This window comes from Macrosteles quadrilineatus, unplaced genomic scaffold (genome assembly GCF_028750875.1).
Source record: "Macrosteles quadrilineatus isolate MER2022 unplaced genomic scaffold, UCM_ALF_1.0 Scaffold_4__1_contigs__length_99947679, whole genome shotgun sequence".
NCBI lineage: Eukaryota > Metazoa > Arthropoda > Insecta > Hemiptera > Cicadellidae > Macrosteles > Macrosteles quadrilineatus.
Window position 1 is genome coordinate 78,503,523 of NW_026542597.1, and position 25,363 is coordinate 78,528,885.

Sequence of the window (25,363 nt, forward strand, 5' to 3'; positions counted from 1 at the left end):
TAAACTACGTAATTAATAATATCTGCGCAAATGCATTTAAGCTACTGTTGTGCTGAGCATGAATAGATAATTCACCCGAGAATGGATGAATAAATAACCCATTTTATACCCCTGTGTGGATAATAAGGTAAAAAAATTAACTCATATACCAAAAAATTGTCATTTCGCCATTTGAGTGAAAATTTAAAAACGTACGTTTTCATGTCCCTGGCCTTTTACTTCGTAGATACTAGATTTGTAGTTTATTATAAAGTGTTTTAATATTTTTTGGGACGGGGGCAACATGTTACACACATTTATTTGGTTTTAAATAGGTTCTAGGTATTTTTTTCGTAATTTTAAAGTCTCGAAATTCACGACCATGACGTGTCCCTAGGGTACATTTTCCAACTTTCACGCTGTTTTTAGACTAATTATTCATGCCGAAATGTATAAAGCTATATTTTTATGTCATCAATGGTTATTAAACTTACAAAAAAGGAGCATATTATAATTTTATTGTCATTGCAAACTGACTACCATGACAAAATAAGTCTGTCCCTCGATTTGGCGTCACGACCATTTGGGAAAAATTTTCTACTTTGGAGCACGACAGAGGCAAGCCTGGCGTTGATGGAGTCAGTTGGTTTAAGAAACTAGTTCGGGGTGTACGTCAGGATTGTAGTTCCGGTCGTTTCGAGTTGAAAGGAGGAATTACAAGATTAATAAAGGAAAGATTGTGTTTTTTGTAATTTTGGTGTGTCCATGACCGTACGTAGTCATTCAATGAAGTAGACATGGTGTTAATTTTTGTTTATAAGATATTTCAATTGTTAGATTAATCTAGAAGTCCACTTTGTATCCTCGAACATGAGGTGCAGGGCTACCACCAGAACAGAGCCAAATAACACGTAATTTCACGACCAAAGTTTCACGACCATCGCGGTTTTTTTCACGACCAATCCAGCCTTATGGATTCTAGTGTGTTTGGTCGTGACAATAACTTTAATATAATTGTAAATTGAACAGTTTAGTTCAATTGAAACACATATTTTTATTATAACTAACAGTATAATTGAAGGATTGTTAAGAAAGATTTAGATTATTTCAGAAAATTCACGACCGTACCGCTTGTCCCTGACCATCACGTTTATGATTTCTATCATAAAAATTTCAAAAATTAAAATATTGTCATATTTCAATGTTTTATACACAAAAGAAGCACACCTCTATACAAACATAACGATTTTTCGGGTCTCAGGTAAGTTTTTTCGGAGTTATACAAACATAAAAAGATTTTATTGGCTTTTTTTTAATTTTTTGAGGTTTTTTATTTTTTTCTGGAAAGACCAAATATGCCAAAAGCTCAGTGACCTTTTTATTGTATAATGGTCATAAAAGTAAATTAGTTTATAGCAAAACATAGTTATAAAAATAATATTAACTATTTTTAATATTCATTTAAATGTCTGTTATGGTCGTGACAGGATTTTGTGTTTTTCCACTAAAGATGCTCTTTTTTAAAAAAACTACCAAAGATATTGTGTTACCATGGACATTTTATGAAACCTAAAATGTTAATGAATTTAAAAAAATAATAAAAGTTTTGAAAAAAGGGGTAAAAAATTTGCAAAGTGCTTTTCCTGAAAACGTACGTTTTTAAATTTTCACTCATTTAACAGTTTCAGTTGTCAAATAACTAATTCGTAGGTTAAACGAAAGAAAATGCGACATGGATAGTTTTACAATTGAATGAAAACGTGGAACGGGTGGTTTTACAGTCAGATGAGATATAGTTGATTGCTGACTCGCATGTGTCCGGAAGTGATAGAATGGATGGTTCATCCAGATGAAAACTAAAGTAACCATCGGATGAATCGGTTGGCGCACAACAACCGGATGAATCGTTTCAGGACTTGTCGACACAATCAATGTCCCAAACATCGACTATGGTATTCTTCTGTTAGAGTGCATGGTTGCACAGCTGCCTTAAAGTTAGCAGCTTTGTCTTTTGACCTAAAATAAAATAAAATCAGTTTTATTTCCACAATAAGTATACAAAAAAGGAACAATTTTTCAAAAAATAAAATACGAAAATTAGTATAGAAGCATTGCTCTGTTCAAGTTCAAGGAGGATATTGGTCTGCTCCAGTTCAGCCTAGGCTTTGATTACACCCAAGGCTTTGGTGAATGATTTCCTACATGAGGGTTTAAACCATGATAGCAACTGTCCTAATTCATTTTAGCTGTGACTTAAGGAGTCGTGGCTGAGCCAGGCCCAGTTTGGAACTCTCTGGTAGTCTGCGCCTCCACTGCCTCAATCGCCTCTCCTCCTTTCGGGAAAGGTGCTTTATCCACGCAGCCTTTAATTGGTGTCTGAGTGACTTTACCACTTTTCGATATTTCTCTTAAGGGGTATTGTGGGAGACGCTTTGTTGAAGAAGCCATCGTATTAGAGAATTTCAGCGCAGCAGTTGAAATGTCCGTCTAATTAGCCTTACCAATGCTTAAACCTTGTGGTTTTGTACTATCCTCTTCCTTTTTCAAAGTGATTTCCAAATTGGAGGCCTCATACGTTTCTTAAAAGATGGATCTTTGAGGTATTCAGGCAGGGACTGATGTTGTATTCTTCAGCCAAGATCTCTGTTTTATTCTTCTCATACATTTTTATCCAAGACCACCTTACTCAGCAGACATTAAGCTTACTGTGGGATGATTTGCTTGCAAAGACAAAACCAAGGTTATCCTCAAGTTTGGCCACGCCGTTCTTGACCACTAAAGTTTATACACCTTTTTGGGTAGAATGTGCCCAGCATTGCCTCAATTGATGGTTGAAGGTCTCAATGTTTTGAAGCCGGCTTTCGATTTCACTCTCTTTGTCAAGATTTTCAAGGCTAGCAAAAGTTATCGTTCCGTTCCCAATGAAGGCACCAACGGTATTTTCGGTATCGTTTTAGGATTAGGTGTGATATAGCAACACGTCATCCCCTCTGAAATGTTGCCAGTTATAACTACATTTGTTAACTCCATGCTTCCTGCAATTGACAATTTCATAAGATTTGAGCCAGCACATCTTGCAACAAGCGACAGCCCTGAAGAACAGAAAACTGATGGTGCAACCTTGGGACAAAGCCCCTACCCCAGTTTCCCGGAGCCTGGTCTCCGTTTGCACAGTACCGGGGCAGTACAGATTCCAACCTCCACACATTCCGTGCCACACATTCCCTGACTAGGGTCCGAAAGGGTCACCTGAGAGTGCGAGATGTACAGTTGTACACCATCAGCCCCTATGCATGCACATGAGTGGAGTGCCCTATAATGCACGCAGGTCGAAACAGAAGGAGGAAACAATCCCGCATGGGATCGAAGGAAAATGATTGAAATGAAATAAGAAAGATATCGAGGTCTTGGCAAAGGATTAGACTAAAACCTGGCATCTGAGAAAGTTGGGAACACAAAGAGAAAAGAATCTCCTCCTAACCCTTGTTAGTTGTTAACTACCTCTTACGACAAGCTGGGAAAAATGCTATGCAGTTCTATAGTTTTAACCCAGGAAGGAAACCACACTACTTTACTCTAAAATGGCAACCATACAAAAGTAGGTATTTTAAGCTATGAATGGAGAGTGTATAAGTGGCGCGAGTTTGTAGTCTTGTTAGGAGGAACATTTAAAAATGTAATGTTGAATCACAGTAAGGGAATAGGCACTTTTTCTAAAGTAGTTAAGAATGTAGAAATGAAATAAAACTTCAGTCAGTACTTATCCTCTTGGCTGTGGTTATGTAGGCTTACGACAGAATAATGTTGTAGCACTGTGTTGTAGTATTATTTTAGCTGCCAGTGTAAATTAAAAAAATAAAACTTTGTAGGTAGTCCACTCCACTGAACTGACGAGAATACCATAGATTAAACGCAGTACTACAAACATGTATGTTTGTAGTCCTGGATTAAACGTTGGACTTTACATAATGTCTATCATGATTAGACAAATTACTTCGATGTTCGATATAATATAATTTTGATTAATATGTCATTCTCACGTTCCTCGTTCCTCTCTGCCTGCACCACTGAACCTACCTTCCCACCCCATCAAAACACGACCGTGTCCGTGTCAAAACATAACCTCAAAAAGCAACATAAACATTTATTTTATTTAGTGGTGTACTACTGTTGTACAATAATAAATAATACAGTTTAGTTCTGTTTTGCTATATACGTCCTAATCTTCTAATTTTTCTTGTTATTTTTAATATGTGGTAGCCTAACTGTTGTTAAGTTTTTTACTTGCTTTTCATATTATTTATTCTGAATTTTACATACGGTACCCAATATCTTATTTCATGGATAGAAAGTCTACAGCAAGAGATATTAAGGGACTTAACCCGAAATTTGCCTTTACAAAGGACAATGATAAACATCAGAACAAAAGTAAGTAACTTTAGGCCTAATAATAAGCTTAGCTAGTGTTTCACATGTGGTGGTGGGCTCTTTATTGTAAGATGTAACTTGTAGGCTTAGACACTGTTCGAACATAACTTTGCTCAACTTAAAAAGTAACTTATTTAGGCCTGACATTTGCAATTCGATTACAACAAAGTTCCTGCTGTTTGCTGATGACATAAAGATTTTGAACAAAATCATTTCGACAGATAGGTAACCAAGAAGAACTCCAACTCTCGCTCAACAACATTAGCAACTGGTGTAAATTGAATGCTATGGAACTCAACGTCTCAAAATGTGTGGTTATGTTCTTCAGTCGAAGTAGCGTGATGCATGAGTATGTTTATTGCATCGATGACAGCTGTCTTAATGTGGTCATGGTCCAGAGAACTAAGTAGGCTCCTGTATCTTGGTGTGATTACCACTCCCTTCATTTGCCCACTTGAACATTGGGTGCATATATCTTCTAGAGTATCTTCTGTTGGGTTTTATCTACCACTCTACAAGACCCCTTAAATCCCCTTTGACATTAGTTACCCTGTACAAGTCACTAGCACAGGCCAATTTTAGAATACAGCTCCCTCATTTGGTCATCAAGTAGGCCACATGGACATCCTAAACAGAATCCAAACACGTTTCCTCAGACTGCTAGGTCTTAAACTTGGATTCCCCTTCCTGCAAACACCAGTGACAGCCCTGGCCCTGCAGTTTGATATATAACCTCTTCCAGTGAGACAACGGATCTGTGACATCATCTTCATGTAGAAACTGGTAAATGGGATCATCGATTGTCCTGAGCTATTAAACGACATCGACCTCACCATTCCAAGGGGCACTCGATCCAGATCTGTCTTCACAAGGAGATACCAGCCGAATAACTACGCTCGTAACCATAGCATCTCTAGACTCCTGAGAACCAGTGAGGATGTGTCTTCTTGTCTCGACTTATCTTCGGGCCATCACCAGCTTCAGGGTCAATTTCAAATTGAGGGATATTTAATATGGAAAAAGAAATAAAAAGAAAAATATTACTTAAAATTACAAATATTGTTTGTTAATTGTTGCACAATATCTTAACAATTACAGTGATATACTTAACAGAGCTTAGTTATTTATTTTTTACCTTTTTTCCATGAATTACCAACGTAACCTCTCTGAAATTTAATCAGGTCGCTAACGTTTTTTAGTAAAAAAAAGAAAATAAATACAATCTTGGAGACAGTATAACACAGGTTATCAAGTAATTTATTTACATAGAAAGGCTTTGTATCATTGAAATATATTAATTTTTTTATATATATAGGTATACAAAATTTGTGTAAAAGTGAAATGTTTGATTAACATTCAAGCGAGATATCTGGAGGCGTTTAAGGTTAGATTTGGTAAGGTAATGTTTACATTATAATGAACCGAGTAGTTATTTATTTTCAATGATTAAAATATTACAATTCAAATACAATTATTTAAAAAATGGTACAAGCATTTACAGCCACTTAGAAAGTGATTCTATAATAAACGATATTCTTATTCTTTTTCATCCTCTCCCTAACTCTCTTCATCTTACCTTCACTAAACTAAGCAGCACAGTAACAGTAATTCTAGGTTGACAGTAATTCTAGTCACAGTAGGCCTAAGTCACATGAAGCCATTAGGCATAAGTTACTGCCGATGACAGACCTCAAAATGTAGTATCTATGTCTGAACAGTATATTTAACATAAATAGAAAAACTCGTACGCCCCTAAATATTTTTTTATATTAATATTTTGTTCCAGATAAGAATTTTAAGAAAAAAGACTTCAAGCCAAGAAATACAGCTCAACCACTAAAAAACAAGTTTGGAGGAACTTCTTTTAACCCAAAGCATGATAAAAAGTAAGTAAAAACAAGCTATTAAGATTTATTATAATCTTGTAATGATGATTTTGTAAGGTTATTTTATTATATTGAAAAGGGTTAACTTGCTTATTATTTTGAAAAGGATTTATATGCTTCTGTCTTCTGTTGTTCTTAGCATCATGGACTACTTAATTTTTGGAAGCATCATAACTAAGTTAATCTAAGGTTTTAAAATAATTCAACTTAATAAAAGTAATAAATACATTTTATTTCCCGTTAAATCAATCAAATGCAAATCAGTAAAGATTTGGTTAAGAAGTTAGGCTTATTAATCAAGTATGCTGTAGACCTAGAATTCAAAAACAATTCTCTAGCTTTATGTTATTAATTGTCTTTACATAGCCTATTGAACATTTTTTGTCGCAATCGATGTAGAACCATTGAATTATGATGATCTATTACATTTTCAGACATAAAGGAGCACTTGCCCAGGCTCTGGAAGAATACAAATCTAAAAAGCAAGAAGAACAGAGACAAAGAGAAGAAAATAAACACAAAAAAGAAGAAATGAACAAAGCACTGCAACGTTATAAGGAAAAGAAAGCACAAAAGTTAAAACGACTTAATAAAAAAACAAAGAAGGGACAACCTATAATGAAGTACTGGATTGAAGACATGTTGCAAAAAATCCAAAGCACATCATGAATAAATATTTTACGTAAAGTAGTAATGTTTGATTTACAACCTGTCTTTGGCTTTTATTCAGGGAAACTGATGAAATGAAACAAGTTGTAAGATTGGATACGTGATATATATTTACAGCTTAATCTTTATTTACAAAAGTTATTCATACTGATATTAAATCACATTAATTCTATTTCTAATAGTTTTTACTGTTGCATCAACAGCTAAAATCTAACAAGAACCATTGCACAAGTTTTAACCCTTATTTATTCACCTTTTAAGATGGAATTGTATTGAATTATTTAAAAAAATAAAAGTTCAATTGGTTATAAAGGATTTTAGAGTGTTTAACACGTTTGCGGCGGCACGTCAAATGGCGGGCGTATCCCAGGTCCGGCGCAGCCCTCAGCATCGAACAAACCCGATTGCCGCGTGTGATTGGCTTTCCAATTTCGGGCTGACAAATAGCAAATAACGTGCGAGGATGTCCTGCTTTACAACGAGAGTCGACGTAGTTCGCTAAACACTAACAGATAGCAGCACTGCTTGTAACGTAGCCGGTCCCATTGGAATTGTATTGCCAAATGGAGGGAAAAAGACGGGACAAAAGTAGAATTTTGAGATTGCCAGACGGGGATTTACGGGAAGATTTACTACCAACCAACACCACAACAAAATACAGTATACTATTGAGCAGTGCTGTGCGAGGTTTCAAGTTTCTAGCTCTAATACTGGCTTAAAAATAAATCATTTCGTACTGCATTGCAGCTTGGGAGCGATCGCACCCACCAGGATGGCATTAGGGTTCCGTATGGGAGCGATCGCTCCCATGCCGCCGCGAACGTGTTAACCTGTTTAAAATCAAAATGAAGATAAAGGGAAACCATCAGTTAATGGTGTTCGGTGTCCTGTAAGGGTCCATTCACTTTGTTGAATAGAAATCCAAGTTGGTACTTATTTTTATTCGTATTAGTAAAGAAAAAAACAGGAGGAGGAATACCCTTTTTACTATGATTACCAAAAGTTTTAAACCAGGACATCCAAACTCTGTTTTCAATAAAGTAGCCTAATACTTTTAATTATTTTATCAAGGTTTCTTTCTCTGATTTGAAAGGAATGTTTGAAGCAATATTAAAATAAGCAACAGTTTATTTAAAACATAAAGCTAAACTTAATGATATGCCTACACTTATCGTTGTGATCGATCAACTGCTGGCAATTTGATAGATGGTTAAATCTGCAATTTCAATATACTTTTACAGAAGTTTCTTGATTATAATACTGGGTTAAATCGTACAAATTGAATGCATAAATAAATCTTACTTGTACCGTAATTGTTTTTGTCATATTGTAATTTGTTTTTTTTTACAGAAAATAGGCCTAGTTAAAAATAAAAATTTAAAACCCAACTTTATTCAACTCAAGACAAATAATGTAAATACGTTTCTACCATGAATATTAGAATAGAAACCAGTATTGATCATTAACACAAACAAATTAACTGGCCCATTTAAACAATGTTAAATAATGTTTATTTTCGGGCCAGTAACATAATTGGATGTGTTTTCCTGTTCACTTTCAGGTTAATTAGACCTGATAATGGAAGGTTCAGACTTGTAAAATTATAGTTACCCTACAGTATAAGGTTGAAGTATGTTTACCTATATTTATTAAATGGCCAGAATAAACTTTGGAGGTTATGTAAACTCAGGGCGCGTTAAGGGTCAGTGAAGCCCTGGGCAAACCCAAAAGCAGTGCCCCCACTTTTTTCCTAGTGCGGGCAGGCAGTAGATGAGGGGCGCCCCGGGGCCCCCACAAACCTTCGACGCCCCTGGGCGTATGCCGAGTCTGCCCGTTTATAAAAGTGGGCCTGTGTAAACTATAAAACAATATGTCAAGACAGTTGAACTTCAACATTTAACAGTGGAGCATGTCACAAAATGGATGGTTCCAAGCAATTAACTTTGACCTTGTCACTATTTTTGGCTGTCATGTTTGGGTAAATTTGTTTATTGATGAGCTCTATTTTAGTTCAAAAATTGGCTGTCTTTACCCACAAAACCACTTCCCCAAAAAACAAAGACTCTACCAAAAACTTTTTTTTACCTTAAAGTTGTCTTTAACAGGAAGGAAAGGATCAACCGTGATAGTAACTACTAAAATTTGGAAAAACTTCTTATATAAAACATCAAAGTAAAAAAAAAAAACTGTTACACTTTGTATTACATGGTCTAGAATACAAAATTATAAAAATAGGCATTTATAAAAACTAAAGGAGTTATGGTACTATAAAAAGTTCTACAAAGATGGAAATAGTTTGACAGTTAGCAATTGACAATCTATGACGAGATCTGTGACAGATTTCAGTGATGCATCTCATAACCTCAAAACTGGCGTGCTTGTGAGGCTTAAATTGTTCTTGTCTTGATTGTGCTCGGGAGTCCACTGTTCTCCTTCTGCAAATTATAAACATATTTTCAATAAAAAAACAACATTTTGGAATAAAGGTAACAAAATAATGTTAATGAAATAAAAAGAACACTTTACAAGATCTTGGACATCATAGTTAGCCCCTTGTAGAATGTACAGTACACTGAAACATGTGATAAACTTGTAAAATAATATCAGCAAATATTATACGAAACATTTGTTTACAATACAATAAACACAGTTGGTAATAAGCTGAAATTTAGTAATTTGGGATAATTTAGTAATTAGTAGTTGTTGCCGGGATAGAGGAAATAGAGGGTTATGAACAGGGCCGTCGCACGGTTTTTTGGCGCCCGTTTCTGTATTTTTATACAGAATAAAAGAAAACCACGTTATCACATTTAGATATGAGATCCTAAACATTAAGTGTAAATAACTCTTATCACTCATCAAACTAAGCTGGCAGCTCAGCTGAGACTGCCGTAGGAGAAAGGAGTGATTGGGGTAGGGGTGGTTCCCAAGGTCAACCGTCGGCCGGGTCGGGTGAATTAAAAATAGAATACGGCAGCTACGTGACAGAGCAACACCGCGAACCGCAATATTAAGATAATTAAGACATTGCAATATCCAGCCAGAGCACACATAGCTGTGTAAATTATTACACATTGTATTGTACTTTTTGCAAAAAAATTATATTTATTGGTCAATATACCTCCAGGTATTGTCAGCCTTTACTGTACGTAACACACAACACCATATTCCAGGAACACTGTGACCTTAGAATTTAGAACTGAGCTTATTTTAGCTAACTAGGTTTTTATAGTCTACTATACAGTTTGTTTTGCACGTATTTGTCATTTATAGATACATAAAAAAACTTTTGAGGCATTATTGAGTTATACAAATATTTATATATTTTTATAAATATTTTTTGTTATATTTTTTATATTATTATTATTGTTATATTTTTTGTATAAGAAACGGTTTACACAAAACAAACAATTCGATGTATATCATTCCGTTAGAAGTGTCCATTTTATGTTTTATCATCTTAAGCATATTCTGAAGGTTTTAAATTAAATGTTTTACACCAAGATTTTGAGGAATTAAAATATAATGCTTACTGAAATATGGCTTTTTAATTGTACACGGTCAAAAAGTCTGTGTGCGTCTCTTCAAATTTTCAATTCAACCGTTGACATGCTTTGAAGACATACTCAATGTAAACAAAACATGAATAGCTTTAAGACTGAGGCCAAATTGAAGGGTTGTACAGTACATAAACTGTACAGTGTTTGGTATTGTGTTTGGACTGTACAGTAAACACTCATCAACCCAGACTAATAGGAGATCCGAGCCCCCGGATTGAATAAAATCTGAATTTTAATATGACAAGAGGATGCTTTATTTCAGAAACAGTTCTGTAACCCTTGTATATATCAACCCCAATTACAAAAAACATTAGTTGCTTAGCCCCAAAAATTCAAATTTATTTTACACTCATCCATATTTAACTTAACCCAGCATGAAATGAGCTTGTTTTAAAGTACCGTACCTCATCTTACCCATTAAAATACTCAAATAGGCCTACCTTGACGAGTTTGCTGTACATTTGCAGATCAATCTGTTGTGCCTTGTTGTAGAGAAGAACACCAACTATGACAGTGCAAGTCCCGAGTCCGCTGAGCACCGTGACATCGTTACCAAACATGAGCACCGACAGCCAGATCAGGAAAGCTCGCTTGGCCGTGTTGGCAACGCTGGGAACATAGGTGGTGGTTTTTTTAGTTGTGTGTTTTCAACGTTGGTATTTTTTAGATTTTTGTGAAGGATCAGTCAAAACTGGGGTCTTGTTACTACAGTCAGCCTTTTCTTTAGGTAGGTCTGCTCGAGTTTCAAGATTAAACCAGCAATCTTCAAATTTTAAAGCCTACACAATAGCCTCTTAGCAATTACACCCACTTAAACAATGATAACTCAATACATTTTGATAGTTTTACACTTACTCCGTGAGGGTATCCTATTACCAAATACGTGAAAATGATGAAACAAAGAAATTCAACTTATGATTACATTATTATGTATACTTTAACTATTAAAAGGATCAAATTAATTAGTTAAAGCATCATTTTAACAAAAAGGTTACGTTTATTAAACCCAAGAATCAAAATTCAAGAATCAACATTGGTCTACAACTCATCAACTTAAGTTTACCGAAATCCTTTATCTCGTTAAAATCTGAATACCCTTCATGTCATGTTAGCATAATTATCAGCATTCATGTGAAAATCATGAATATCTACCAGGGTCACATGGACATTTTCTGCAATCACAGCAAAATCCTAAATATCTTCCGTTGTCTGGTAGAAATCAACTTCTTAGCACAGAAACGTACAGCAAACATACAGTCTTTGCAATCTCGGTGAAAATATTACGCAACAACTGATAAACCGAAACTGACAATTCTCAGTTAAGGTTTTTTCTGAAAACCAGTGAATCCGACAACAGAGTTAAAAAATCAACCCATTCCTACAATAAAGGTTTTACTTTGACATTGACACGACTCACCTGTGCGTGACTGGGCTAATGTAGTCCATGAGTACGTAGGCAGTAATGCTCTGGAAGTGGAAGAACACTCCGTTGAGCACATACAGCGCTAGTTGTGTGAGCGTCGTGGTACTCCTGACTCCAGACAGGTCTACCAACAACACAGAGGCGGGTATTTGGACCACCACAGATGCCATGCTGGTGTAGAACTGCAGCTCCGCTGGCCTGTGGATTGCAGGGTGGTAATTGTTATAATTTTGCTTCAAATACTCTGTACCATTATTATTTTGTAGTTAAGTGTTTTAATACATTAGAAATTTTAAGATTTAAATAGAGGAATAGTGATTTGACAAAACCAAATTTCCAATCTCAGAATCATCAAAATTTTTAAAAAATTCAGATTTTTAAGACTTGATTGGTGGGTTTTGAGATTCAAAACAAAGTATTGATTAAATTAAATATTTGATCACATACTCATGCTATTATGTCAAAAGATAGATCAATAACACGGCACAAGCATCCTGAAGTAACATTGAAAGTCAACAAAAAGTATACTTACGTGTATTTGAAGTTTTCTCCACTAATTAGCATTTTTGAATATACATTCTGCAAGCTGGAAAAAATCAAGGTTAAGCATTATTTTTTATACAAATTATCAAAACATACTGCTTATTTAGTTGTTATAATAGAAGTAACTCCAATGAACTAAAATAATGGAAGTTTAGGGAAATAACGAAACGTTTTAATCTTTACAACAATGTTCAATATTTTTTAAACCTCTTGTGATTAACTTATATATATATACTTTTTTTTAATCGCATAGGTTACTTTGTATGAGGTGATAGTGAGGCTAACTTGGTACGGTACTTTGGTATTATCCAGCTTGCTGTATACCTACTTGGCAGAGTACATCTGGCAGCTAGCGGCAGAGAGCATTCAAACTCAATCTTCGCCGACATCACTGCCTTCTGGAAGGCAGAACTCAAAGGCCACTAATCGTAATCATGTCAAATGTGAACAGTAAGTCAATTAAAGTATGTTCTTTCCAATTGTTTAGTTATTTTTGGTTTCCGATTAAAAAAAACCTCTAAAATAAGTGGCCTCCGGATAATACTTAAGTACCACTAATTTCTGTACAATCTTAATTGAATGTACAGTAAGAGGATTCAACTGTCGAAAATTGGAGTGCAGTAAACTCATTCTACTTTCGATCTGATTTTTTATTGTGGTGTCTACCCATTTGGAATTTTGTGTATGAACTGATTTCAAACGCTTGTTAGGGAAAGGGTCCAAACTTTAGTAACTAGCCAGGATTAAACCTGTTCTCTCACACACTGAAGTCAGAGACGCTAACTACTAGGCTAGCAACAAACGCATTTTCTTCTGGACTTACTAAAGGTTCAGAAAATAATCTGGCTTTGTAATGTTCAAAGTTTCAAACAAGAGAGAATCTACAGTAAAGAAATATTTTATATTCACCATTCCGTAAGGTTGGTGGCCATGGCAGCCAGAAAGCCTCGGAAGTCGAAGCTAAGCTCGTTGATGGAACATAGAGCTAGACCTCCCATTACGGGGATCAAGGATAAGTTGACGTATAACCCAGTGTGCTCACCTGTGGAAGTAACGCAGATAATGACTTGTGAAAATCAAAAGTACTTTTAAGTTTTGAAATTTGTTTACCTAAAACCGTTTTTTTAAAGTAGCCGTAGAACTGAAAAGTTTCAGATACAGTAACAGCATTGTTTACTTTCAAAACAGCATAGTTTTACTCAGGAAATAACCTTAGTAGAAATTTTCCACTATAACAACACAGGTAATGGACCAATGAGGATCAAGGATTGAAAGAGAATAAGTAGAATTGTAATGATTCGAACTTCAACTAATCAGCTGTTCATGCCAATTTAATTGCTGAATGGTGCAATTAGGGTATTTACTCAGGGGAGGTACGGAAGAGGCTACGATGACAGCTGTGGGCTTCTTATTAGCTGAGGGAACGCTATTACCGTAACAATACGGAGTGTGGACAACGGCTTCGGTGGTCTAGTGGTTAGCGTGCCGGGCTGGCGTGCAAAAGGTCCCGGGTTCGAATCTCGCTGGTTGCATTAACTTTTTGTCTCAGATTTTTTCATTATCAGCAAGTTTGGTTGGTTTGGTTCGGTTATGACAGTTTAATTTTATTATTAGGTCATTATAAAATTTTAATTGAGCAATGTCTAGATTTATTTAATAAACATAATTATTTTTTCTATTACTAATCTTTTTTATATTATTTAATTATCAGCAAGTTTGGTTAGTTCGGTTAGGTTATGATAGTTTAATTTTATAAATAAAAAATTATAAAATTTAATTTGAGGCATTTATAATTTTATTTTATGAACAGAACTATTTTTGCGAATAGTAAACCTTCATTGACAAAGTGCTCTCTACTACAGCGCTGTTCGCGGAGGAATTTTGAACTAAATGCCTCATTCGTACCTCCCCTAAGTCAGACCCGTGCAATTAGTGTTTGGTACAAAGTTTCTTTGCATCACTGTCAGTGGCAATGAGAGGTTATAAATGAAAACATAACCTCTCTTAGAAGTTATGAGTTGTACAGTTGTGATTTTTAGTAATTAAAACACTGACGTAGGTAAAGTAGTGTACGCAACTCGCGTGAACAGTGTTAAAGTCACTCGTAGAAGTTTTTAAGGCACTTGCCAAGGTTTGTACCTTAAAATTTCGACTCGTGTCGTTGGCGGTATTGGCGGCAGCAAATACCAAGACTGGACTGGCGCGGCATTGCAACATCACCCGTTTACTACTTTACGACACTAATTAAAATATACTAAACAATATTTTCAAATCAGCTGGTATTATTAGATTTGGCAACACCGCACTGTCCTCATTGGCTCCTTCAAAGTCATGTGGTAAATAGGCTCCTCCCTCAACTGCAGACTCTCGTGGACCGTACTGTAGGGTTGTGATTGATTTAAGTTTAACAAGACGTTGACTGTTAGAAGCTGCAAACAACAAAACTAAACTGATGTACAACACCGATTTATTCGTTTATTATTTTACTACATTATTAGGTATTTATTTTAAAATGCATTTATTACTAAACCATTATTTATTATTTTAAAATTTAAAAAAATAAAAAGGGAAGTACCTACTGTACATGAAAATGAGTTATAGTTACTATAGATAGGCTACCATAATTTTTAAAAGTTGTATACTGTATTTTTTCGCTAGCCTATATTTTAACTTTTCTCTTGTGTTGAAACAGACAACCTTATAAAGCAACTGTTAAACACCTGTTGATCAATCTATACTAATTGTTATTAACGAACTATTGTTAGATATCACCTTTGACTATTAATAACTCCAATAGTCAACGATATCACCTTTGACAATATCCATTTCTGTTATGTATCTAAAGTCAATTATATTTTTGGTGCTACTAATCCCCATTGAATGGATGGATATCATAGATATCATTCAAATAAACAGATAAAAACAAACAATCCTAAAAGAACTTAAATAAAACTGGTGTAGTTAAAAAAAAATTAAAATAATATAGCAATGTCAATGGATATAAAAATGACAGTACTTTCAGATAGCCTACCATTTGATACTTAATCTTAAAGTATTTGACTGAAATTGTATTAATATCTCACCATATAATAGTTTGATGGACTTAAAAAATATACTCACCCAGCAATATTCTTGAAATGATGACAGTAAAAATTGGAGCCGAGCTTTTTATTGTTTCAGTGAAACTTACAGCTACATAGTTTAAGGAAACTAGACCGAGTATCACAGTTGTAAACCTGGAACCAAAAACAATACTTATTAAATTTTAATATAGTAAATTTCATAACATTAGAAAAATCAAATTTGTAGAGAGGAAAAATCAAGTGCACGGTAGTTGTACTAACCACTTAGGTTCACTATTTTGTTACACAGGCGTTAAAAACCATAGCGTTTTACTTTCAAAAAGTAAGAATGTAGATGTCATTGTCTTGTTATGTACCACACTAGACGTACCTAAATCACCAAGTTTTTTAATTTTAATTTGTCTACACCAAACTACATATAATTATAATTACTAATAACAACAAGCCATTATTTACTAAAGATGTCTGCACCCAACATCTCTTCTACGTTTGTGCTAAAGAAGAAAAGCCAAATTCTAATTTTAATATTTGACGAAATGTAAATCACCTTGATATCTTATAGTTGATTTTGAGCTAAACAACAGGCTTAGCTCTTTTGAGGTATTTTACCTCCCACCTTAAGAAACACCACTACGTGACACACTCCTAAAAATAGGGCTGTAATGTGAATGTCACAATATTAATTAAGTATAATATTGAGCTAGGTTATTAGTCTAAAGCTTACCTAGTGCATCCAACAAAGGTCATGTGTTTATAGAAACCGGGAGGTCGGGAGAGTCGTTGTGACGGCTTATACATGCCGCAAGGTATATACAGCTGGATGAAACCACACACCGTGGTAGTTAACATTTGGAATGTACCTGGAAACGTAAATGTTTCAGCCTTAACAACAACACACAATTATCAAGTATTTCAAATTCATGATTTAAAGTAAGGTTAGATTAACTTAGGTTGTGCTGCCAACATTTCTATTTGTTTGGTTTTGGCGTAGGTAGATAATTTCGCTTAAAATGTATTGAAACCGATTCATAGTTATTAAGTTTAACGTTTGTTATTGACAGGCAGGCAATTCTTCTATCCAATTTTTCTACAGTCAAATTGTTGATACAAATTTGTTTGATTAGCCTAATTTATTTTGAAATCCCTTATTGACCATTCGGTGCGGTGGCAGGTAGTGGAGTGGTTTTAATACTTGCCTAAAATTGTGAAGGTAGGTAACCAGTTGGTGAAGACAGTAGGCCCTAGGCATATTTCTTTTACAATAGCCTAACTTATGGTCTTTTACAATTAGTTAAGTTACAGTACTTCAGTACTGTGTTTTCTATCACTTGGATATAAGTAAAACTTAGATCAATCTAGATCTTTTTAATACATTTCAAAATGTTTCATTTTGTAAAACAAAATTGGATGTTGCAAAATTAAGTTGCAGATGGACCAATTGTCGATTAATCGTAGCCTAGTGTTAACTCTAAAAATTGTCTAATCAACGATTGCCAAAATAATAAAACTACAGAGAGAATAGATTTTCAGATCTAAAATCATGTCGGTTTTTTTTCTATGCCATTGGCATTAATTAAGATTAGTTGAAGGTTTTGAATAGGTAGGCCTAATGGAACGGTCCAGGCCCTGGGCGTTGATTTAGTCTCTCTATGACAAATGGCATCTATGTTCAGAATTGATCCCACTTAGGATAAAATTTACACCTTTTACCTTTACCTTTTACCTTGGTCCTCTTCACCGTAGTCGTAGAGACTAGGGAATCGAATCGTCATCTTCTTTTTTCTTGTTATGTCATTTAGTGTTGGATGTTAATGTGTGTGTGTATGGTGTAAAGTGGTGGTTCATTTTGGTGCCTATATTTGTGGTGAGCAGTGTGCTCTTCAAAGAACTCATCTTACAACCTTCATATATGAAGAAGCCCTAACAACTCAGCTATAGGCTACAGATACTCTGTGGGAGTCTGCTGTGAAACCTATGAACCATATTTTGTGAGTAGCTTAGGCTAGGTACTCTAAACTTAATGCTCAAAACACTGTTCATGGTTTTTACAATTTTTAGGTCGTATTAAATGAGATAATCGAAGAATATCAAGCTTTTTCTTACCTAATATTGTTGGGTCAGCATCGGTGTAAGATAAGATGTATTTGTTCAGAAACAATGTACATCCACTGAAAAAGTACCATAAAATGAGGAAGAAGAGAGCTCGCACATTCAAGAGTCCATCTCTAACTTCGGGTTTGCCAGTGGTATATAAAGCACCCGTGTTGATATTGATTACACTTTTCTTTCTTGTCCTTTCATCTGAACTTAATAAATTTGTATCAGAATCTGTACTTGATAAATACATGTCTCTTGAACTTCCATGTAGAGGGGCTACTGTTCCACCTTTACCAATCAGCAAAGTTTGATCATCAATCATGTTTATGGCATCCAGCAACAGTTAACAATTTCTTGAGATTACCAATTTTTAACAAATACTACTCACTTAAGATCTTGGATACAGAAATTCACTAAAAAAGTTTAAGTTACTAGACACTGATTTCTCTAACCTTTAAATACTAAAATTATTAACAACACATTGTTGACCCAATCTTGTACAGTAAGCATGCAATATAGAATACGTTAAAAATATAAAGTTACATGTTATAAATTTGATTTACAAACTTTATCAATAAAAAGGTAATTTTACTTTTAGTTCACTGTTAAATTACAAACAATGGTGCATTGCTGGTGCTGACGGTGACAGCTACCGAGCCGACGACAAAACAACGTAAACATGAAACTCAACTCCAGCTGATCCAAAATAACTATTGACAGTACGGGAGAAGTATGTCAAAAATATTTCCGTGATGATTATTTCGCATATGTAGTACATAATGTGTATTATTAACGATGAGTTGATGTAATTTCTCAAGAACTGTTAAACCCTATGCATATCCAGGAAGAGATTACATGTATTTGTAACGCATTAACAAATAGAAAAAATTGAATGGGAAATATAACTAACCATGGACTGAAATACGCTTTATAGATTTGTCATCTTTTTGGGTTTGCTGACAAATTATAATATTATGTTCCCCACCAGTATTTATAGAATTCGTCAGTTTTGCTCAGGGGGGAAATTCCAGGGGGATACAATTCCGCCACCACGACGCGGGTCCGTAATTTTGAGGTTACTTGTTCGTCTGTAATTGTTTACTTTGGTCCCCTACACCGAAGCAAGGGTGCCCATCCCCCCAAACCCAGAGGCGCAATCCCCCCCCCCAAGCCACAGGAGTAGTTCCCCCCAATTTATGCTGCCGTCTATTTAAACCTACCCTCCCCCCACCAATTTATCTGACAATTTTTCCTTTACCTCATAAAAAGAGTATTTCAAGTATTTAGTACTTGAGTACAAGTACTTAGTATTTGAGGTACAAAAAACAAACTTGCTGATAATAAAAATTAAATGCTTAATAGGAAACGTCATTTAAAAATACATCATTATATCTAATCTAACTAATACACGAATTAGAAGTTTTTCAATTTACAATTCATGATCTGTATTGTCAGCCAACATGTGCTCAGTATTGCAATAGACAACGTCTTCAAAACGTACAACAATATACTCGGTGAATTACTCTACTCCAACACAGTGTGGCGTTAATTTTTACAGGGCTTAAGAATTAAAACAGCTTTAAGTGCATTGATAATACTTTGGCAAAAAGTATCTTGTTTCAAAATTATAGGCAGAGTCATGAAATTAGACAGACTTTTGTTGCTCGCCACTCCCAGGCTGCCTTCAACAAAAATCGCCGGGCAAAATACCCACAATGCTTTAATTGCCTCCAGTACAAAAGGTTTTTGTGACGAAGTGAAGTTATCTTATAATTGTCAGACAATCCGTTTGTACAAAAAAAAAAAAAAAAAAAACACGAAACGATCAGTTCACGCGTGTATATTGCCACGGGCAGGAAGTAAACTGAATCAGGTTATGACGGTAAGACGTGGTCTCTGGATTGTCGTCTGTGTTATCAAAAGCTGATATTGGACTAATTATTGAAGGGACGGAGGAGAGTGTTGAAAATATAATGGGATTCATAATTGAGTTTTCCATTCAAAATTATTGACAATAATAACCAATTTATATGCTTGATATAAATGATGGTCTCTAAATTGTACAGTACTGTGCGAAAGGAAATTTATTAAATACTTTTAGGTGTTTGAAATATATGAATACAAAACCAGGAACAGCACAAAATTGTTGAGTGAAAACACTCAAATAAATATGAATTATTTACAATAATAACCAATTTATATGCTTGATATAAATGATGGTCTCTAAATTGTACAGTACTGTGCGAAAGGAAATTTATTAAATACTTTTAGGTGTTTGAAATATATGAATACAAAACCAGGAACAGCACAAAATTGTTGAGTGAAAACACTCAAATAATTATGAATCCCATTATATTTTCTTCTCAGTCACTACAATAGTCAAATACCAGCTGTTGAAAACGCAGACGACAATCCAGAGACTACGTCATCGGTCCGTCATAACCTGAACCTGATTCAGTTTACTTCCAGTCCTGCCGACGGCCAATTCCAATTCTAGTTACAACGATGATGATGTCCCCGTGATCACAGAAAACGTACTGGTTATAGTATTACGTTTTCTGTGCCGTGATTACGGCCCGCGGAGATGTTCACGATTTTACTGCGGTGGCGGGTGACGGTGATGGTGTCCTCAAGGTCACAGCTCACGGGATATGATCACGATTTCGCCGCGGTCGGGAATGTGGAGGACGATGTCCCTTTTTTGCAGCCCGCGGGGGATGTTTACGATTTTGCCGCGGTCACGGATACCTATGATGGCTTTGACTTGGTTTAGGAGAGGTCCACGATTTCGTCCACGATCACGGGTGTCGATGATGATGTCCCCTTGATGCATAGAAGATATTCACTCTTACTTTCGCGATTGCAAGGAATTTTCACCACAGGGGGAGGGCCGCTCAAGTAATTTGGCCTAGGGCCGCAAGTACCCTAAATCCGGCACTGTTAGCCCGTAGTGAAGTCACAACTTCAGCCGGTTCATAGCCAAACTCAACAGTATGTCGGGCAAAGCTGACGGTAAAGAGCTAGAAATAAATTTAGCATAGGCTCTATGAGTAATCGAACAAAAAAAAATTGTTCAGGATAAAGTATTAAAGTATAACAATTAATTTCTTGATAATTAAAACATCTCATTAAAACAGAATCAATTTGTTATAGATTTGTGTAGTTCTAGTTCAATATCAGTTAATGTTTATGTTTATTTAATAATGAGTTCCGCCTATGTTGTTTACTTTATTCCCCAAAGATTGTACAGTGTAGCACTTTACCCATGCAGTCATGCAAGCAGAGATTAAATATAAATAACAACCAGTAAACTACAAGATCATTGTTTGCATTAGATATTGACTTTTGTCTATAGGTTTAGGTTTGTCGTCTCAAATCTAACGTTATAAATGTAGATACAAAATAAATATCCCTTCAAGTTGTCTAAAATCACATTAAAAACGTTTTTGCTTCAACATCAAATGAATAAAAATACCTTCGAATGCTTCTGAACAGACGGCTTGGATGTTGTTCTGACAGATGGCATTTCCACATCCAAAACAAAAAAAAAATTAATTTAAATTTCTGGAAAAACTATATTTTCTTATTGGCTGTAAAAAATATTTGTTCAACATTATCCGTTGTAAAATGTTACTGAACTAATAATGAGTTAACCACAGTTTAGGTTTGTTGATTTTTGAGATTTTGTGATTATTTCTGTCCGGTAAATAAATAAAAGTGTGAGTAAAGCTATAAACAAACATAACCTAAACCAAACCAACCTGAACTGTGGTTATTCCACAGTTTAAAAACTGGCGGCCCTCTTCTGAAAAAGACTAAGCCTAAACCAACGTAGGCAAATGTATATCAAATTTACTTATCTTTCCAATTTTGAATGATACGAAATAGTTATTTGTGTAACTAGTGGTGAAAGTGGCACTTTGCTGCACACGAGAGCAATGACGGAGCGGAATGATCTCGAGTGCAGCAAAGGCCTTTTTCACTCGTGTTACACATTATATTTTTCCTACAGTCACTATAAAGCATATAAATAATTAGTCTTTCAAACACTATACAACACGTTTTTAGGTTCAGCTGGCAACACAACTGGTGCCCTAGAGAAAGTAGTACCCGCGGTCCATATCACTCCGCTATTTTTCCTCGGCAAGAAAAGTGCTCCGCGTTTTGAGAATATAGTTCCGTATGTTTTTCTAATTTGAAGTGGTTTCCGCACCTAAAAAAAAATGCTTTAAAGGTATTTTCTTGTTTATTAAGATGGTAGGAATGTTTTAAAAACGTTTAAAAGAAAAGTCCAGAAAGTTCAGAAATACCGAAACTATAAACACGAAATGACAGGTTAAATCGTAGTTATAATAGTCAATTAGCTGCTCATAGTATTATTATCTTTAAGTGTTGCCAACCTATTTCCAAGCGTACACGGATTACGTGCATAATAAAACCACGCTGTTTTGTGTTGTTTCGTTGGAATCCTGATGTGCGGCAAAGTATAAACCGTACGGCAAAGTATAAACCGTACGGCAAAGTATAAATATGCAGCAATTAGCAGCTTTCTGTACTATAAACAGTACAAGGAAGCCAACTTTGTCGGGTGACATTTTTCCTACAGTCATCCGAAAATGTGGGCTTCCTTGCACAGATTATAGTACAGAAAGCCTCTTACTTTGGCGCACAGTTCTTGCTTTGGCGCACACCAGTACAGTATTCCAAACAAACAAAAAACAGTGTGCTTTTATTATGCACGTAATCCGTGTACGCTTGAAAATAAGTTGGCAACAATTATATTTCGATGAGATATTTCGACTACGATCAGCTAGTGAAGCGTTTCCAATTTCGTTCAATGTTTGGATTTAATTAACCTTACCTTAAAACGCGTTGTACAGTGTTTGAAAGACTTGGTATTATTTATATGATTTATAGTAACTGTAGGAAGAATATAATGTGTAACACGAGTTTCCAAATAACTATGGTTTACAATACCTCATAGCCTCACACAAATTTCGCCTAAAGTTTTGGAACGGTCAGAGTGAGGCAGAGGTTCACTAATCGGCTTAGGTTGCCCGGGTCCGACTCCTATTGTTGGGACGTCCGCACTGACATCCAAGGAAACAAGTGGCACTGACTCATAATAAATATGTCCAGTATAAATATGTAGCTTGGACAACTTTTGATGATTTACAAAAACAAATATCACTACGTTCTTTATCATGAAATTTTGTGACATTTGATATCAAATTTCGAACAAATCGGTTTAATTTTGCCTTTTCAAGCAACAAATACCGGTAATTGAATTGTTATTAAGAAAACCTAACCGTTAATAAAAAAATATTATATTTACTGGTTGGTTGTGCTACAAACACATCTTTGACAACTTATTTTTGAACTCGGTGACAGCAGAGATTCAAATCAGGTTTAAAAGTTACTTTCAATATTGATTTGTGATAGACTAGGCAATATCAAAAACTTAATATGAACGGTTTTATACGAACCAGGCATTCACTGCCTTGCATTCAATCTTTTGAAAATGTTAGGAAGTATAGTCATGATCGTGTCTATTATCATAATTTTGGATATTTAAAAGATGTGTCAGATGTTTACTGCTTCAGTCTGACAAATCTGGCTGTCACGTATTTGTTCTCAGTCGTCCTTCCAGTGACTCATGATGACCTTTGCCTCGTGAGTAACCATTCAAAGATTGTCGCCGATCTTCGTTATGATCGAAAATCGCTATGATCTTCAGTCAGTGTTAGTTCGTCTCATAGAGAAGTTCGGCTAATATAACGTTATAGTTCGTGTGAGTTGGTGTGTTAGTGTTAAACGTTTGAGTGTTTAGTTTACGTAGACGATGGAAGAGGAAGACCCGAGACCGCAGTCGCCCGAGAAATACATCACGCCGAAAACTCAACGTGCGTATACAAGTGGAGAGCGACGAATCATATTAAATGTTTATGCAGTTTTGCGGAGAGAAAATCCAGATATGTCAAAGAGAAATGTTGCTGAAAGAGTTGGAGTCTTGACAGGGTGTGGTAGATCAACTGTAGAACGGCTACGAAAGGAGTTTGATGAAGGACCTCCTGTAACCCCCGGGAAGAAGAGACCACATCAAGTAGGAAAACGAACGAGGATGGAAAAATTAACCGACTTTGAAAAGAACGGAATAAGAAGAATAGTGCACTCGTTGTATAGGGAGAATATTCCACCAACATCAGACAAAATAGCTGAAATGATAAACGCCGATGCTGATCTCCCAAATGTAAGTGCTCGTACAACGAGAAAACTTATGAACGATCTAGGTTTTAAGTTCGTGAAAAGGCAGCGGAAATCGATCCTTATTGAAAGAGAGGACATAGTGCAATGGAGAAGACAATATCTAATCAAAATAAAAGAGTATAGAGAGCAAAAGAAAAATATATTCTACTTGGATGAAACTTGGTGTAATGCTGGTCATACTGTAAAAAAAGCTTGGACACCAACTTACATTAAATCAGCGAAGCAAGCGTTTTTGGATGGAGAGACAACAGGACTTAAGGACATACCAGGAAAAGGTGGACGGTATATAGTTGTTCACATTGGAAATGAGAACGGGTTTTTAAAAGACCCCACCGACCCCACAAGTAACAAAGACGCTCGCTGGGTTTACAGAGCAAAAAAAACAGCAAACATGCAGAACGCTACGCACCACGACGAAATGAATGCTGCAGCATTTGAAAGTTGGTTTACGGGCATTTTACACCTACTACCCTCTGATAGTGTAATTGTAATGGACAATGCTTCCTACCACAGTGAGACAGTGAAAAAACTTCCCAATATGAGTTGGAGAAAAAAATAAATCCAGGACTGGTTACAAGAAAATAGCGTCAGTTTTAACCACCAAGACGTAAAGGCAGAACTCCTTTTGCGAATCCCAGGACACATTCGACAGGCGGCGAAACAGTACAAAATTGACAAATTAGCGGAAGAGTGTGGCCATTGCGTTTTGCGTCTACCCCCGTACCACTATGACTTAAACCCTATTGAACTAGCATGGGCAAAAGTAAAGAGTGAAGTTGCAAGAAACAATACAGACTACACACTGAAATCTGTCGAAACTCTCCTAAGCAACGCCCTCGACAGAGTTTCTTCTGAAGACTGGAAAAAGTTCGTCGCTCATGTCGAAAACGTCGAAGAAATGATGTGGAAAATGGACTTAATCTCTGATGAGCTTCAAGATAGAATAATCGTTTTAGACGCAGGGAATGATGCTGATTCAGAAGATGAAACGTCTTACAACACCGAGACCGATGAAGAAGATGACTTCGACGGTTCGTGGGACGATTTGGCACTTCCTCTACACCCTTAAATTCAACTGGTATGGACGCTTTTGACATTTTGTATATAGTTTTATTGTTTTGGTAATTCAAAGTAATATGTATAACAATTTCTCACCAAAATTATGTTGATCGAAAATCAGAAATAACGACAGTAGAAACGGTTTTTTATTACAGTTTGCAATCATTGTATATATTTTGTTTAAGTATTCTCTTTATTCGCTTTTCAATATTGTTTATATAGTATTTTTCTTGATTCGGGGTTTTAAGGTTTGTTTATGTAGTTTTAATATTTGACTGTGGTATGATTCGTGATACTCAAACTCAAACATCTTTATTTTGACAGTCGTTACAAACTGCGTAATAGTGTAGACAAAATATCTTACAAATA

At 35.5% G+C, this 25,363-nt stretch overlaps 3 protein-coding genes across 3 annotated transcripts; 2 read left to right on the top strand and 1 right to left on the bottom strand.

Moving 5' to 3' along the window:
- The first annotated feature begins 4,224 nt into the window (after nt 1-4,224).
- Nucleotides 4,225-6,980, top strand: LOC128992500 (thyroid transcription factor 1-associated protein 26-like). The gene is made up of 3 exons (XM_054416095.1): nt 4,225-4,407; nt 6,194-6,293; nt 6,728-6,980. The coding sequence occupies exons 1-3, from the start codon at nt 4,320-4,322 to the stop codon at nt 6,960-6,962; spliced, it is 423 nt and encodes a 140-aa protein (XP_054272070.1). The 5' UTR covers nt 4,225-4,319; the 3' UTR covers nt 6,963-6,980.
- Nucleotides 6,981-8,353: 1,373 nt separating this feature from the next.
- On the bottom strand, nt 8,354-18,114 carry LOC128992146 (solute carrier family 35 member E2B-like). The gene is made up of 8 exons (XM_054415581.1): nt 17,675-18,114; nt 16,296-16,431; nt 15,609-15,724; nt 13,398-13,530; nt 12,478-12,531; nt 11,940-12,143; nt 10,963-11,131; nt 8,354-9,397 (listed from the first exon to the last, which is right to left on the bottom strand). The coding sequence occupies exons 1-8, from the start codon at nt 17,988-17,990 to the stop codon at nt 9,350-9,352; spliced, it is 1,176 nt and encodes a 391-aa protein (XP_054271556.1). The 5' UTR covers nt 17,991-18,114; the 3' UTR covers nt 8,354-9,349.
- A 5,396-nt stretch (nt 18,115-23,510) lies between these two features.
- LOC128993075 (uncharacterized) lies at nt 23,511-25,004 on the top strand. The gene is made up of 2 exons (XM_054416832.1): nt 23,511-24,447; nt 24,574-25,004. Exons 1-2 carry the CDS (start codon nt 23,511-23,513, stop codon nt 25,002-25,004), a joined length of 1,368 nt encoding a protein of 455 aa, XP_054272807.1.
- Nucleotides 25,005-25,363: the final 359 nt, after the last annotated feature.

Excerpts from the sequence above, each read along its gene's own strand:
- LOC128992500 (XM_054416095.1), top strand. The coding sequence starts at position 4,320 with ATGGATAGAAAGTCTACAGCAAGAGATATTAAGGGACTTAACCCGAAA. Across the intron at positions 4,408-6,193 it reads TGATAAACATCAGAACAAAA|ATAAGAATTTTAAGAAAAAA; the intron begins GTAAGTAACTTT and ends ATTTTGTTCCAG. Across the intron at positions 6,294-6,727 it reads AACCCAAAGCATGATAAAAA|ACATAAAGGAGCACTTGCCC; the intron begins GTAAGTAAAAAC and ends TTACATTTTCAG.
- LOC128992146 (XM_054415581.1), bottom strand. The coding sequence starts at position 17,990 with ATGATTGATGATCAAACTTTGCTGATTGGTAAAGGTGGAACAGTAGCC. Across the intron at positions 15,725-16,295 it reads ACCTTTGTTGGATGCACTAG|GTTTACAACTGTGATACTCG; the intron begins GTAAGCTTTAGA and ends TTTTGGTTCCAG. Across the intron at positions 9,398-10,962 it reads TGTACAGCAAACTCGTCAAG|AAGGAGAACAGTGGACTCCC; the intron begins GTAGGCCTATTT and ends TATAATTTGCAG.
- LOC128993075 (XM_054416832.1), top strand. The coding sequence starts at position 23,511 with ATGGAAGAGGAAGACCCGAGACCGCAGTCGCCCGAGAAATACATCACG. Across the intron at positions 24,448-24,573 it reads GGACAATGCTTCCTACCACA|GACACATTCGACAGGCGGCG; the intron begins GTGAGACAGTGA and ends TGCGAATCCCAG.